General features: G+C 45.9%; 1 protein-coding gene across 1 annotated transcript in view; it reads left to right on the top strand.

The window, feature by feature from the left end:
* The first annotated feature begins 16153 nt into the window (after positions 1–16153).
* Positions 16154–17344, top strand: part of PAPPA (pappalysin 1) — a 235286-nt gene continuing 234095 nt past the window's right edge. The window contains exon 1 of the mRNA XM_032307751.1: positions 16154–17281. Coding sequence (XP_032163642.1) covers positions 16858–17281 — 424 coding nt within the window. The 5' untranslated portion in view covers positions 16154–16857. The remainder of the gene's footprint in view (positions 17282–17344) is intronic.

Genomic DNA, 17344 nt, shown 5'->3' with positions numbered 1-17344 from the left:
GAGTATCAGGAAGGGGCATTCCTCCCAGTTTATTTGCAACCTTCCTGTCATTACATACATTGGAGAAACTGAAAGCCCGTTTGTTGGGGTTGGTGTTGGGGGAACTCAGTCTCCAAATGGCGTTCAAAATGCTGTCACGGTTGACAGCTTTTTGGAAGCACAGACTTTGGAGCCAAACTCTGGGTGTGTGATTCCTAACTCTGCTACTTACCAGTTACGTGTTCTTCAATGAGATACTTAAGTTCTCTGTGGGAATCATAATGGTACCTTATAAAGTGGGAATCATAATGGTACCACTTATAGGGTTGTTATGAGACTTAAATTGTAAAAATCTCAAAAAGCACTTAGAACAGTGCCTTTCCACCTGGCAAGCGTTTTAAATACTCACTAATACAACTATTAGGGAGGTGGGATTCAATGATCTTTAAAGTCTTAGATTTCACTTCCTCCAGGAAGCCTTCTGGGATTCCCCCTGAAATAAACACTCAAACACACTGAGACTTCTCAGTGCCCTGTACTTCCCTAGTAAAACAGGAATCATAATGTATTCTAATGTCTTTGTCTCCAGTAGACACTAAGTGACACGTGGGCACATACCATGACTGTCTTCTTCAGCACTTACTGCCAACATGTCTAGCATGAAAACTGGTACTCAGAAAATGTTTGATGCCATGCCCCTCCTTCTAGGAATGGTGACGAAGACCGTATGAGCTCCCTAGTACAACCTCTTTGATGAACTTAGCACTGTTCCCCACCCCTGATCTCCTGAGAGTCCTATCTAATTCCCCTCCTGTGACCCCCTCCTTCTGTCCAGGTCTTTCTCTCTCCCTCTTACTCTCTCTCTCTTCCCCCACCCCCAGTCTGTTTCACCTCCCATCACTTCTGGAATTGGTCCCTGCTTCATTAGGCATGTGTTCACTTTGAAGCCGTGGCTACACATGGCCACACAGACTCTGGCATCTAGGCCTCCAATCATCCAGATCCTTGGTGACCTGACAACAAAACATCTGGGCGACTGACTCATCTTGGTTTTCTTTTCATCCACATGGTTTGGCATCGCTTAGGCACTGCCTGAAGGTTGGGCACTGAATCCCTGATGCCGTGACAATTTTCCTCTGGTCTCTTGAAGTCATCAAGGACTTGTATACATGGACAAGGTTTTTTTAATCAGGGACCAGCTGGTTGTGGTAGGGGATCTATTTGTCGCACCCACTATTAATTAGTAACATTTTGGAAAGCAGAACAAGCAAAGGGAAGAAGGAAAGTTTACGGCTGGGAGGGAGAATTGGAAGCCATGTGTAAGAACGGTGGGCAATGAATGTCGGACCGACATGGCATGGTTGAGGATTCTCAGATGGAAGACACAGATTTCTCCTCTGTGGCTTGAGAGAGGGAAGCCGTGGTCAGAAGTTTCAGGGGTGATGATCTAGATGATTTCAGATATTGTCCTTTCAACAAGAGGGACTGAATCAGGAGATGTTCTTTTGTTGTTGTTTTTCAATAAGCATTTAGTAAACACCTAGATGTTCTGGGCCAGCCCCTGAGCAAGGCATATGGTGAGCGGTCATATAGCAAAGTTGCGGCTCGTAAGATTATAGTCAAGTGCCGGGGAAATGACACAAAATCAGGAAATCCTGGTGATGTGGTGTTTTAGTACAGCAGTGCATGTGGGCCTGTGGGAGCAGAGGAGCAGGGCACTTTGGGGGGTGTCAGACCAGCTTCTGTCACAACCTGCCGAGGTGGTCTTAAAATCTTATAACCTACCCAACATGATGGTAGCGAACCAGGAAGGATTTAACATAGGCAACAGCATTTCATAGATTGAAAATGGATTTATGTGTGTTAATGTCCACCCTTGAACGTGCCCACATTCATACAGGGCAGTCTTATAAATGATGGAGCTCCTAGTCATTGGCAGCATTTAAGGAGGTCAGATGGCTTCCTGGATAAGGAACATTTAGAGGGAGAGTCCTGCCCTGAGAAATACCTGAGGATTCTTATTTACAGCATTTAAGACTGGTGAACTTGATTCGTGGTGTAGAACATAGAGAATGTGTTGGAGTCAGGAAGCTATCAGCCATCGGGCACTGAAGAGTAGTTATCCACCCCGCCAGTGGGGTAGGAGAGGGCCGTGCCTGACTCTGTCTTGGCCTTGGTTTCCTTGTTAACAATATACAACCTAGGCCACCAGCAAGGATGAGGGGTGAGTTCCTCCTCCTTCCCCAGTGCCCCTTACTCTATAGTTTCTTCTTCTAAACTTTTACAACTCCTTCTCTGTTTCATCCTTCTCCTATCACCAAGTTCCACTGATCTTAATTCCTAAACAAATTTAAATTGTTCAACAGGCATTAGCTTTGTGCAGGGCTCAACATCCCTCATATCAGCCCTCTGGCCTCTAGCAATCACCATGGTCCCTTCTCCAACCAATAGCCAGACTGATCTTGTAAAAATGCAAATTTCATAATAGCAGCTCCTTATATAAAACCATTTATTGTCTCCCGCTGGCTTCAAGGTCAGGTCCAAGGTTGCTGAATGTCTCATAGGGGCACTTCTCCCGCTTTTGGATCAATGTGCATGTGACATTGGTCAGCCAAACCAACTGTACCTTTCAAATTGGCTATCTCAGACCTTCCACAGGACCTTTGCACATGCTGTTCCCTCTGCCTGGAAATGCCAATCCTGTATGTATGATTAAAATTATGTTTCCTTCTTCTTTGAAACTTTCTCTAACTTTTGCCCTCTCCCCCCTCATCTAAGTTAGGGTTAATCATTTGTCACTAGAGGCCCCACAATATGGCACGTGCACCTCTTACAGAGCAGTTTTAATGCTGTTTTGTACTCATTTCTTTACAAAATTGTCTTCCTCTCTATACTGTGAAGTCTTTGATGGCAAAGACTGCATCCCAGTCTCCTGGCATGCAGTATTTTTAAACTAAGAATCTGAAACAGCCCAGATTACCACTTGGTGTTAAGAAGAAGAAAAAAAAAAAATCAGCGAACTTATATATTCATTCTTAGGCTCTTTCATTCCTTAGGAAGTTCTAGGCACTGAGCATTGAGCCAGAGAAAATATCAAGCAACTTTCAAGACTTACACTCATTCCTCAAGTAGTTCACAATCTCCGGACAGGAGCCTACTAATTAGACATATAATTAGTGTCATCATGGAGATCTGAAGAATAATCAAGTGAGGTGAGATTTTTCATTTTCTTCCACCACCTGGGGACATGGAAAGCATGACTATCAGAAGCCATATCATGAACAAAACACTTCTTCAAGCAGGAGATGGTCCCATTCCTGTTTCTGTGGGACAAGGGCACAGACTAAGGATTAGCTGCTGACCACTGACAAAATCACACACCCCCGCCACAATCAAGGTTTGGATGGTGGCCATGCCCAGTAGCCAGGGCTCCCATCCTCCTTGGTGGAGGCTGTGAGCCAGTGGTAGTCTGTCCCACTGGGGACCACGAGGGAGGAAGATTTAAAGAGCACGTTCAGTCTCCGATGGATCGCCATCTGGAGCTGTCAGACTTCTTTCCCCCAGGAAACAAAGGTGTTGTTTGGAGCTTATTAACCCAGAAAAATAACAACAATGAAATATATAATTACCTCAAATTTTATCTGGGTGGGCAGGACCATGTTTAACTTTCCTGAGAACATGACCATACCTTGAGAAAAATGCAAAGGGCATTAAGAGTCATCCTTCAAGGACAAGGAATACTAATGAGTACTTTTAAAATGGCGTGTTAGTCTGCATGGCAACATCTCTTCTGCGGGGTGGGGGTATACAACACCTTGGATTAGAATCACATCATTTTCAGAAGTCACGGAATTCTTCTCGGTGCTATTATTAAGGTAGTCAGCCTATTGGGCTTTTTCATTGTCCTAAAAAAGTTTTAGACTTTATAAAATGTTTCATTACCATATCCCACCCATAAGATTCAGCTAAACTAGTGCTGTGCACAGGAATGTTGATAGAGGAGGATTGGGCACTTTCATAGGACTCAGGAGACCAAAATCTTATCCCAGGAGAGCCCAGAGTAAGTTGACACCCACCTCTGTCCTTTTATCACCAAAATGGGGGTGGGAGCTACTGAGCAGGGTAGGCTTCTTTCTTGTCCTATTTCTCTCAGCACATATATTTCCATGGGTTTTATTAAGTCAGCTGCATCTCTCCCAATAATAATATGACAGTAGAATATTATAAAGAATTCTTCAGAGAAATTTCATTAGAACATAAAAACTTCTATACCGGTGAGAAAGAGATCTATAGCTCTAGGTTCTCGGGCACTTCTAAAGACACCATAGTCAGCCTTAGTGAGGTCTGATGTCCACTGAAGTATTTGTAATGTCCCAGAAAGTACTGACAACTGCACCAAGGAGGTCATAGAAAACATTCACTGCACAGCTACCAAGACTGTAAAGTATCCAATCAAAGTAGTTCACTCATTGTACTTAAGAGGCCCACTGTGGCCTGGGTCAGTACTCAGATGGTTCATACCAAAAATAATAATAAGAGGTATCTAGCTCTGTATTATGTCCAGAAAACTTTTAAATTTATACATGGCCCCCTCTTATTGGCAAAAGAGCGCACGCTTCTCAAGGCTGAGTCCTCATCTGGCGGTTACTGGCTCTGTGGCTGCAAGGGATAATGGTTTCGGGGCTTACAGCATGGTATCTGTTATGAAGTGAGTGGTCCATAAGTGTGGGATTAACTGTTGTCATTTCTGTGAGACCTGTGAGGTAGGCACAACAGGAATGGTTAGCTCTGGGCCCCTAGTGGCCCATTACCAAGTCTGTGTTAGAGAAGAGGGCAGGGAAGGGGAAGGAGAAGCAGAAAGGGGAGGGAATGGAAGGGGAAAAGGTGGAATCCAGTGGCATTCCCTGCCTGTGCTTCTTAAGGAAGCAGAATTTCATTCTTCAGATCTGAATGTCAGCCCCAATGGCAAAGGTCCTTCTGCCATTATCGAACTAATATTTTTTAAAGATTTTATTTATTATACATTTGACAGACAGAGATCACAAGTGGGCAGAGATGCGGGCAGAGAGAGGGGGGAAGCAGGCTCCCTGCTGAGCAAAAAGCCCGATGCGATGCGGGGCTTGATCCCAGGATTCTGGGATCATGACCTGAGCTGAAGGCAGAGACTCTAACCCACTGAGCCACCCAGGCGCCCCTATCAAACTACTATTGAGCCTCCCTGAGATTAGCAGGGAAAAGGACAGACTTGTATATTGCCTTGGTATGTGTGATGCCTGGGCAGAGGCTTTGGGACCTATGGTAGTGGACATATCGAGGAGGTGACTCAGTTTCTTTCCCAGTTGCCTGGCATGGCTGACTCAAGTGATACGGCACACAGAGAGAGTGACAGCTAGAAATGCAAAATTTGCCTGTATACTTGCGTCAGATCTTAGCTTCCCAGGTTATGTTCCCTAGTCCCTCAAGAGTCTGAAATGTAAGACAGAGAGAAAGTTCCAATGAAAATAGAGAATGTCATTTCTCTTTTTCCCTCATGAAATATAGACTGAGGATGAATGAGTCCATTTGGATAGAATGGGATCCCTTGGAACAAATCTCTCCAGTTGGAATCACTCCTTTAAAAGTTGTGTAACTCTGTCATTCCATGGGTTCCAAGCATTGGCAATAGGCTGGGTGTGGCGTGAGACACAGACACCTAACGCAGACAGCCACGTCTTGAAGCACGTACTCGGGACCAGGCACTCTGCCAGGGCTTTGAGTGAACTATCTCATCTCTGCTTCACAATAACACTGTGAAGCAGGTAATTCTAAGCCTATTTACAGATGAGGAAACGGAGACCAAGAGAGAGAGAGGTGAGGTAATTTGCCCAGGGGCATGCATCTTGTAAGTGACAGAGCCAGGAATCACACCCGTGCTTGCTTCCAAGACCTCTTCCACATCCCTGCATCGTACTTGGCCAGAGAGGGCATTTACGTAACACCACAAAGCCACGGAGCTGCTTCTGCAGGGGTGCTGCCTTGTGCGGGCACTTTGGGTGCCTGGGTCGCCTCATCTTTGGAAGCACACTCTGTGAAGTGAAGGGGGCTTTGCTGCTTCCATTTCTCAGATGGTGAAACTGAGGTGCAGAGGGATCACGCGATTGTCAGGCGGGGAGTGGCAGGACCACTTGCACAGGGTGCTCGAGGACATTTTTCCCAGGAGTCAGCCTTGACACCACGGTAGTGGGGATCTGTCTTCTCCTTCTGATGACTGAGGTGGACACATTATCAGAGAGCAGTTGGGAGCAGAGTCTCTGTGGTCTGTTGGCTTTGGCTGAAGCCCTCACACAACCTCCAGTGAGTCGCCTGACTTCTCCTGGAGAGCCTCAGGATCCCCATCTGGAAAGTGGGACTAAGAATAGTGCTGGCTTCAAATGGGTGTCGGGAAGATTTGATGAGTTAAAGCTTAGCAGAATTCATTGCCTTAGCACCCTAGCAATGTCAGCAACTGTAACCTCATCGTTGCTGTTGTGTTTTGCTGTTCAGCAATGATAGGGACGTGCTTTAGCCAAGATGGAGTAGCTCAGGGATCAAGGTGCACGTGAGAAACCCACGATCACCGCCTCTTGGCTGTTTTATTTCCCAGCAGCCCCTGGGCCCCCTGAGCTTCAAACTCCTCCCCTCGCACATGGGGCTAGTAAAAGACCCCTGTCTTCTTACCCCCTTTGAAGGGAGGCCCCGAGTCTCAAATGAGACCATGCAAGGGAAAACCTCCTTGCAAACTCTGACGGGGACTGGGTACAGAAAGAGCCCGTGTTTCCAATTCACTATTGTCCTCCTCTTTTTCATATCTAAAATTTCTACACACATATGGCTCCCTTGTAAAAGTAGAAGCCAAACAATACAGACAAAGCAAAAGTCCCCTTGACTCATTCCTGTTTGTCGGCCCGGGGCTCTTTTGATCTCCTCCCCCAGAGGTCACTCAGTGTGCACCATCCCAACCTGTTTCTATCACACTTGTTTTGTTTTCTAGTTATGTAATGTTTCGCCTCTCCGATGAGCTATGCACCCGCGTGGTTGAAGACTATGTTCAGAACCCAGACTGCCTGGGTTTGAACTGTGGTGCTCTCATATTTTAACAATGCAGCCAAATGGTTGATTCTTTCCGGGTCTCAGTGTCTTCCTCTGTTACGCGAGGGCAGCATCGGTACCCAGCTTGGGACTCTGTTGTGAGAACTGAAACAGGTTACTGCAGCAACGTTGTGAACAGCCCTTGCCACATGTGGTTCTCCATGTACATCGCTGGTGTTCTTACCAGACAGGCGAGCTCACAAACACATGTGTCAGAGTTGAGTCGTTGGCACTTAGCTCGTGCCTGCTACTCCGTGGGCAACTGGTAGGTATTCTTGAATGTGTGAAAGAATTCTACGTTCATTTTTCTCCGGTGAAGCTGGGAAGGAGCGGAAAGACTACTGAGCTGAGAAGAGCTCGCACTACTCGGGCATTCACTCTGCACCACACTAGCCCTTTATGCTCAATCCGTGTTGTCTCATTTAAGCCACAAAGAAAACCTACAGAGTAGATCTGACAGTTGCTGGCCTCCTTTTCCTGGTGAGGGAACCAAAGCACAGACACGTTAAGTCTCCCGCGCACCGTCCCGCCATGAGGTTTCCAGCCCAGCCCGCGTGGGCTTACCCAGAGTATTCCTTTCTCCTCCACCTTGCTTCTCTCTCCAAAAGCTTTGTTCCCTGGCTTCTCCCGAGACTCTGCATGCCTCGGGCCGGTAACAATCACCCCATGGTTCCCCTGCTTATCTTTCTTGGCTGACAGCACTCGCGCCCCCGAACCGTGAATGGAATGATGGAGGCAGGACATGAAGATATGTTAATATTTTCTTTGAGATTATTTGGACCGGAGTAGTCCGGGCAGTGTCAGAAAGGCATGGAGACTGTTTGGTGGCTTGAAACCTGGCAGGCCAGGTCAGGCTACTGTCCAGAGAACCATTCCCAACCTTAGAGTCTGTTTGAGCCCAGGCACTGACGTACCCTTCTGACCTGCGGCAAACAGTAATGTGAAGTGAGTCCCGAGTCCTGATGAGAATCCAGGAAGAACTGAGTGGGCGGGACCACCAGGGATACACCATCCAATTGGCTCTTAGCAAGATTCCCACTGGAATCAGGAATGATGACGATCAACCCCCTGAGCTCAGATGTGAATTATCCACCTGGGGTGATGCTCAGAATCATTTACCAGCTCCTAGGTCAAAGACACCAGACAATCCGAAAGAACGTTGGCCCTAGATGATAGAATGGACAGTTGTCCTGGAGCCCAGCTGTGCCGGGGCATAATCCTTGGCTGTGAGACCCAGGGCTGAGTGGGTCTCTACTTCCCCAGTTTCTACAGGTTCTCAAAGGGAGAAAGGGTGAGCACTTGTCCACAGCAGGACAGGAGTTGGTGGCCTAAGTGAGAACAGAGTCTGGATCTTGGTCCCTAGGAGAGCTCCTGGCCTGTCCAGTCTATCTCCTTGTCCTCACTAAACACCACAGGAGCACGGCCAAGGGGAGACTGATCATTACTTTCCCTGCCGCTGTCCCTTTCTCCATGGGAGCACACAGCTCTCGACATCTCTAGATCTCTCCACATCCTACACTATGGTCTCAGGCTGTTGTGGCTGCCCTTGTTCTTCTTCTTAATTATTAATTAACTGCTTAAAATTAGCACTTTCTCATGTGGCCCGAGTCAGTGCATGTCCGTCTTCTCCCAGAACTGAATGGTGTTCTTTCTCAAAGTTCATTTACGGGAGTTGCCCATTGAGTTCTCAGGGAAGGGCTGGTCACTGCTGCCTCTCTCCATCTGTGCGCTTAAGGACAGGCTTGGGGCACTGCACAGCACATTTCCAGTTGTCTGATAGGAACTTCGAAATTTCCCATTGCTGTAGTTAAGGTTAAGAAGTGGGCTCTGGGGGCACCTGAGTGGCTTGGTTGGGTGAGCGTCCAACTCTTGATTTCGGCTCAGGTCATGATCTCAGGGCTGTGAACTCCAGCCCCACATCAGGGTCTACACTGAGCATGGATGGAGCCTGCTTAAGATTCTCTCTTTCTCCCTCTGAAACTCCCCACTTGGTGTTCTTTCTCTCTAACAACAACAACAAAAACAAAACAAAACAAAACAAAAACACAAGGAATATCAATTCTGGAGGCAGGCATACCTGGTTTTTGGTTGTTATGAATTCATGCAGTGTTCTAAAGCTCTTTTTCTCCTCTGTAAAATGGAGATAATCACATTACTTGCCTCTTAGAGTTGTTATAAAGATTAAATGATATAATGTATAAGCACTCACCATGTAAAAGCAAGCAATAAATTTCAACTATTAGTGTCAAAGATAATAATCTGGAGAGTGAAAAATCCTGTGAGGCATCTAGACAGACCTTGACACAGTACCGGGCGCGTAACTGAAAATTGATAAATAAGTGTTGAATGAACAAATGAAGTATCAGCACGTGCAATAAGAGAGGTAGCGCTATAGAAGAAAGAATGCTTTGGGTGGATGATTTTGGGAGAATCCCTTTCTTTCAGTGAGTTTTCATCTGCAAAGGGAGAGTGCTAGATTTAGTGGGCTATAAAGCACTTTCTACTTAAAACACACACACACACACACACACACACACATACACATCGCACAACAGGTTGGTAGGGCACAAGCTGACATCATCCCCATTTAACGTCTACATAGGGTTATGTCCATATGACATGGTAAGTCAAGGCTATGCTGATAGTGTTGGTTGAATGACTTGAAGAGAAGACATGAGAGAGTTGTAGCTGTTGGGGAGATTAATTCTGACTGATGGAGGGCATGAATGAAGTTTCCTGGAAGAGCCAGAACTTCCTTTAACTGGGTTTTAGAATCCAAAGAACGCAAGTTCAGGTGAAATGAAAGAAGCTGAGCATTATTCTGAATGTCACACCTACCTCGGAGCTACACAGGTCTCAAGGAGTTCACCAAATGTTCACTGAGCTCCTAGTCAGCATAAACCATAGAGGGTTAACCCAAGGGGGAATCTCAAAAGGCAGAACACCCAGAGCTCCTCCTTAAGATGCTTAAGATCTGGCACAGAAAAGAAGACAAGGACATAAATCCAACAGTATAGGAGAGGAAAGAAAGCTAAATAATCCTCAGGGAATGATTTATTTTAATGTTTAATAAAGAATAATGTTATGGAGAAGGTGACATTTGCACTAGATTGGAGAAAACACATAAGTTAGAGTTCTGATCTGGACGTATATCTCCTAGCTAGGTGATTTGGGGTAAATCGCTCCCTCTTTCTGAACTTGAATTTCCTTTGCTTTTAAAACAGACAAAGACCAACCTAATCAAGGTGTGGTCCCCCTGCGTACCCATAGGTCCACACATAGCATTGGCAAGACAGTCAGCGAGTCATGTTGCTCTTAACTGGTATAAAGGGGGTTGGTCAGAAAACACCACTGGATTATTTCCCAAGGGAAGATCTTTATTGCATACCTTCCTTCTCAGTTGATATAAAAGGTGGCCAACTGGACAGTGATTCTGCGATTTCTGGAAGAATCAGTGTTGAAAGCATTGGCCATGACGTGGCTCAAGCCTCTTCTCAAAGAAGCCACAAGACACATTTGTCCTGGAAGTCAGTGGAAGGGCTTATCAAGCACTTTGCTTTCCATCAGGCAAACCGTGGTGATACGAAGAGAACACCCACCATTGCCCATTTCTGATTTCTCACAGAGCTTCCTCTTCCACAAGATTATGGAGATATTTTATTCCCATTTAAAACAATAGAAAGCTTACAGGTAGATTAGAGGCAGGCCAGCCAAGGAGTTAAGAATGTGGACTTTGGAGGGAGATATGCTTAGGTTCAAATGTGCCATAAAACCCAACCTACTGAGACTCATTAAAAAAAAAAAAGCAAAAAACAAACAAACAAATGCAAAACAGGGATAAAAAAACTACAGATGATGGTTTTGTGCATGAAATGATATTGACTATCCATAACCGTTGAAGGTTTACAAATCATAGTTAGTTATTAGAATTACTAGGATAAAAATAAACATTTATAAAATCATGTTTTGGTGCAAATTTTTTTTAAAAAATGCAGTTTCAGTCAGTGATCTTCATCTTCAACTAAAACTCTAAGCAAAGAAATGTCTGGGGCACCTGAGTTGGGCAAAAGGAGCACCTTGGCACGAGTCCGAGGACGAGGTCGGATGATGGAAGCTGCTCTTTTAGCTTCCAGTCACAAGCCTGTGGGGAGAGTACGAGAGGACGTTCACTTTAGAGCCACCCACTTACAGACACAAAAGCTTCAAAAAATACAAAGGAAAATACCTGGAGCCCAGCCAGAGTGGTCCCTAACCTTGTCGTCTGCAACCCCACCTTGGGAAACAGTAGGATCCCTTGCCCCTTTTCCCCACGGCTTTGGAGAACAGGCAATAATTACACCGCAGACTTAATTTTTTTTTTTTTCAGACAGAGCTTGGAGATGCTAAAAAAAAAAGAAAAATTCAGGCTGAAAGTTATTTTTTTCTAATATGAGTTAAGACAGAATGATAGCTGAGAGCGATGTGGATATAGACTGGGTTAAAACCTACCTCTTGGTCTTGTGAAGAGAAAAGTTAAACCTTGGCGTCTGACACACAGTAGGTGTGCAGTACAGGCGGGCTGTTATTCCTGCCGGTGTCATTTCTTGCAGTTGTCAACTCTGGTCTGTGTGCTGAATTAATATAATCCAACTACTGTTGGGGAGGAAGTAAAGAAGCTAATATTTATCCAGCACCCACTGACATATGTACTAGTCACTGTGCAACATGATATCTTTCGTCTCATTTAATCTACCAGATAACCCCATGAAATCTATAAAAATGAAAAATGAGATTCGAAAGGTTAAGTGATTCTTCCTAGCCCCTGGAGCTAGAACACGGAGTGCTAGATCCAGATTGGCTGGGCTCTCCACTGTTTATTTAGTCTCTGAGATTCAGGGTTTTTTTTTTGCCTTTTTTTTTTTTCTCCTGTAAAATGGGATGATTATTGGACTCCTCCCTAAGCTTATTATGAGCATTAAATAGAATCTTTCCTATAAAAATCATTTAAATATTGCTTGGAACCTACTGCACATTCAACAGAGGTAAACTGTTGTTAGAATTGTTCATTTAAGCAAAAAGAGAAGATTTGAATTGGATTTCTTTTACTCCAGATATAGTCCCTATATACGGAATAATTAAATTGAATAGTTCAAAAGCAGCAGCTCTGTGCAAAGCGCTGGGCTAAGCATCATTTGGGGAAACAGAAATAGGAATGCAACAGAGTCTCTGCCCCACAGGGAAAGGGGAGACCAGCAGATGTGCAATTAAGTGTGATGGTTGGGTTTGGGGAGGTGCCCAGAGAAATTTAGAGGAAGTTCTCTGGAAGCCCAGAGGAGGGAGCCCTTCAGACTGGTGGGGGAGGGGTGTGGTAACAGAAAAGCTCCTGAAGATCCTTGCCCCAGGTGGGTTCTAATCTTGAAAGAAGGACATAAACAGGACACCAGGAACAATGCAAGATCCTATCTCAGGGAGTTCCAGATTCTACCACACAGACAATGCTCTTGCCTAGGAATTCTGAGAAGAGTGTAATCCTGGCTTGGCCTAAGGTGGGGCTTGGCTGGAGATGAGAGGTGACACAGAAGGTCATAAAATGCAGAGCCCTGGAAAGGAAGAGCGGGTGTTCATTTATGGAGCACCTACTATGTGATATACAGCCCCTCGTCCTCACCATAGCTGTGTGATAAAGCCACTGAGACTTAGGGAAATTCAGCACCATGCTGACGGTCATATGAACCCAGGTCACAGTGATGTGTACTTTAAAAAAAAAAAAAAAAAAGATTTTATTTATTTATTTGTCAGAGAGAGGGTACAAGCAGGGAGAGCAGCAGGCAGAAGGAGAAGCAGACTCCCCACGGAGTAAGGAACCGCATGTGGGACTCGATCCCAGGACACTGGGATCATGACCTGAGCCAAAGGCAGATGTTTAACTCACGGAGCCACCCAGTCATCCCTGAGGTATACTTTTTGATGTGTATATGAACCACTCTCACTCATTCAAACCCCTCCCAAACTTTAGGATGCCACTTAGATGTGACTCTCCTAACTTCCCATAGACCCTTACACCCTCCCTGGCAAAAAATCTTGCTTTTAATTATTACCAAATAAAAGGAATAATGAAGGTGTGTATCCTAAGAGTGAAGGAACAGAATTATTTTTGTTCTAAAAAGTAGTTTTTAGAATTGACTAAATATGGGATGATCCAATGGAAATTACTGGCATACTCTAATAATTGGCAGCCCCATTACATTTCAGATTTGGAAGCGATCTTAGGTACCTATCTTCAACTCCTGTTCTTTCATTTTATGTAAGAGCAAAGAAGTCAAATGTCCATACAGGTCAGAATTAAAACCCGAGTCCCCTAACTGTCCAGTGATTGCTCTTGGACTATAAATGATGAAAGGACAGGGGACAAATCTTGAAAGACCAAGGGATGTAGTAAAAGAAGGATAGTGGCAGGTGTTATGTTATGTATCTCATATAAAGAGGTAAGAATGGCCTGCATTCACAGTGATTAGGGTGGGTCATAGACCAAGGGTTATAATTCATTCAGTCGTATTCACTCAATTAAAAGCAAACACATATATACATGCATGTATAAAAGTCAGACTGGCTAGGGTGCCTGGGTGGCTCAGTGGGTTAAGCCTCTGCCTTTGGCTTAGGTTGTGAACTCAGGGTCCTGGGATGGAGCCCCGCATAGGGCTCTCTGCTCAGCAGGGAGCCTGCCTCCCTCTCTCTCCCTCTGCCCGCTTCTCCATCTACTTGTCAAACAAATAAATAAAATCTTAAAAAAAAAAAAAAAAGTCAAACTGGCTTCTGAGACCGGTGCGATAGAATAGTAAATATTGTGCTCAATGAAAAGACAGATGAAAGGCTTTGCCACTTGCTCCAAAGCGCTTAGGGACTGAGAGCAAGACGCTCTGAGGTTGTGACACTTGGATCTGTCTCTTCGTCTTCATGTCTGCCACAGGAGAGAAAGGAACACTTGGCCTCCTGGATCTTCATGTGTGTTTAAGAACCCAAGGGCACTTGGCACTTGACAACGGCAGTGGATTAAATGGTATTCACAAAGCATGTTTATAGTTTACAAAGTATTACACCCCAGAGCTTATTTTGTTCTCAAATTGAATTTGTGAGATATTCCCATTTTAAAGGTAAAGAAGTGGAAGTTTCGTGAAGCACATGGCTCACTCACGGCAGAGCCCCGACATGTGTTGGAGTGACTGGGCACTTAGAACTGTGTCTTGCATCGTGACTCTTTGCAGGAAAGTTGACAAAGTCCCAGACGTCTAGGAATATTCAAAATTATTGTATACAATGACTGAGAAGCCCCTGGAAGAAAGACAGTTTTCCAATGCCTAATTGCCACAACTGAAGTGAATTCGTAGTCATGTTCCAACCTCTGTTGGGGAAAGAGGGGGTTTTTGCAGGATGTAATTTACGGAGTTCACCATAGATCTTTTTTTTTTTTCTTTTTTTTATTGAATGCCAACCTCCTGACTTTCATAAATGACTTGGAATTGCAGAAAGTGAATGATTTGCTCGGGCAAATTCCATTATCTATGCCATTGTACCTCCCAAGACCTTTTCCTTTCAGACTGGAAACACATTTAATATAATGTCATTTTCATTTCATAACTGGAGAAACTGAGTTCAAACATTTTTGGCCTTAGAGCCTATGGCAAGTACTTCCCAAACCAAGAAGATCTGAATCTGGGATCTCCTGTTTTCTGAATAATACCATAATCCCTGCATACCACATCCCGGCTTTTATAGAGGGGATGTCTGAGTCATTTGCTCATTCTACAAATCTGCATACTTTCACCAACACATATTCTCCACTGGTGTTCACTCTCCCTGAAGTGTACAGGAATGATCCCAGCTCTCCGGAAGGATCTGGAGCAGCCCTGAGGACAGGAGTGTGTGGGGAGGAAAAGTCCCTGGTTTGTGGAGCAAATTTCGCCTCAGGCTCCTTAGCATGCTGTCCACACGCAAACCTCACACGGCATTTTTTTATCATGACATTATTTGAACATACTGGTAATTAATAATTTGTAATACCACTACTGCTAACTCATTTTGAGTTATTAAACACTTGGAAGGACCAAAAAAAAAAAAAAAAAAGAGAGAGAGAGAGAGAGAGAGAACTGTTTTGCCATAAGGGGGAGCTTTTGAGTTCCATAAAAAGGGGGAAGAAAAAGAGCAAAAATATATTACATATATGTCCCAGTTCAAAACAGATCCACAAAGCAGCAAATGGTCAGATCCTTACCTGTGCCTTGAACAGTTTCAGAGAACCTGAATTTCTTAGGTTGAAAACGGGCAAATTAATATTTTTCTCTCTCTCTCTTTTTTTTTAATAGAAAACTACAATCATTTCCAACAGCCATTAGAATATTTTTGAGTATTCAGGAGTATTTAAGAGACCTAGTTGTGCTGAGTGTAAGCTTTGGAAAGGCAAATGCCTTGGAAAATGCCTTTTCCCTGGTTGTTCCTGGTGATTCCGTGAGGATTTGGGGGACAACATTTGGACTAGCTGAAGCCAGCACCACTGGGGGCTCAGGGACGAGAAGGGACATTCACCACTGCATAACTTTAAGGGAATTCTGAGCTGGGAAAAGGATAGGGAAGGCAAAAGCCAGGGGAAAGGAGGAAGGAAAGAGGAAGAGGGCGAGAAAGGGAGTGGAGAGAGGGAGAAAAGGAAAGGGAGAGAGAGGGAGGAAGAGAGGGAGAGACAGCACTACAAAAAATTCAGAGAATCAAGTTTCAAGACCCTTTCTGTGCTACAGAGAAGGATGAGGTTTACCAGCAGACTGCAAAGGGGATCCTGAGCGAAGAGAGAGATTTTTCTCCCGCCAGGAGGAAAAATAATAATAATAATTAATAATAATAATAAGGGGGGGTGGGTGCTGAAGGAGGGGGGAAAAGCAAGCAAAACAAAACAAAAACAGGAATGTGTGTTTTGAGCAGGAATTAGGAGAGCTGGAAGGACGGCAAGGGGGTGTGCACAGAATTTCATTAAATTGTTACTTTAAGATTGTCTTCTTAAAAAAAAAAAAAAAAGAAAAGAAAAAGAAAAAAAAAAAAGGAGGGGGTGGAGAAGCGGGAGCGGAGGAGGCCAACGGCGAAGTGGAGGAAGGCTGGGCAGCGCGGCCTCTCCAAACTGATTGATTAGTCATGATCCCCGCAGTTTGAACAGGGACTCATTCAATTGGGAAGGTGGAGCGCTCGGGAGCAGATTAGCATACGCTTGTTTACTCATCTTCTGAGGGCTTTTTCCCCCCTCTTTCCTTTCATTTTGTGAAGAAGGAGGGAGGGGAGGGGGGACTGCGGGGGGGGGAGAAGGGGGCTGTGGCTTGTGTTATAAAGGACGCAAAAAATAAATAAATTAGAGCATCTTTTGGGGGGAGGGAATTCAGCGGATCAGTGTCTTAGAGGAGCTTTTTTTTTTTATTATTTTTTTTGAAGAGCGAGAAATCATATAAAATAAAATGAAATAAAACAAGGAGGAAGGCAACCAGCTGTTAGAGGGGAAAAAAATAAGGCAGATAAAGGAGCGGGGAGAGAAATTAATTGCCAACCAGGAGGAGTTGGGCTGTATTTTTCAGAGGTGGGGGGAGTGGAGCACACACCTTGAGGAGGGAAGCGAGAAAGAAAAGAAAAAAGCAAGTGGAAGGGGGGGCTCGCCCAAGAAGGGTGAAGAAGCGAAGAAAGTCGAGGCGCCGAGGCTCCCAAAGCTGGCAGCTCCGGGCGGCGGTGCAGGGGCGAAGGGGGGGCGGGGGGGGACCGTCGGACATGCGGCTCTGGAGTTGGGTGCTGCGCCTGGGGCTGCTGAGCGCCGCGCTGGGCTGCGGGCTGGCCGAGCGCCCCCGCCGGGCCCGGAGAGACCCGCGGGCCGGCCGCCCCCCGCGCCCCGCCGCCGGCCCGGCCACCTGCGCCACCCGGGCGGCCCGCGGCCGCCGCGCCTCGCCTCCGCCGCCGCCGCCGCCGCCGCCGCCGGGCGGTGCCTGGGAAGCCGTGCGCGTCCCCCGGCGGCGGCAGCAGCGGGAGGCGAGGGGCGCCGCCGAGGAGCCGAGCCCGCCGAGCCGGGCGCTCTATTTCAGCGGGCGAGGCGAGCAGCTGCGCCTCCGGGCCGACCTCGAGCTGCCCCGGGACGCGTTCACGCTGCAAGTGTGGCTGCGAGCGGAGGGGGGCCAGAGGTCTCCGGCCGTGATCACAGGTAGGCGAGGGCGCCCCGGCGGGTGCCCGGGCTCGGGTGGCGGGCCGGTTGGGGGCTTGCGGG

This window comes from Mustela erminea, chromosome 12, assembly GCF_009829155.1.
Source record: "Mustela erminea isolate mMusErm1 chromosome 12, mMusErm1.Pri, whole genome shotgun sequence".
NCBI lineage: Eukaryota > Metazoa > Chordata > Mammalia > Carnivora > Mustelidae > Mustela > Mustela erminea.
Note: the sequence above shows the minus strand (reverse complement) of the source record. Positions and strands in the feature narration are given on the sequence as shown.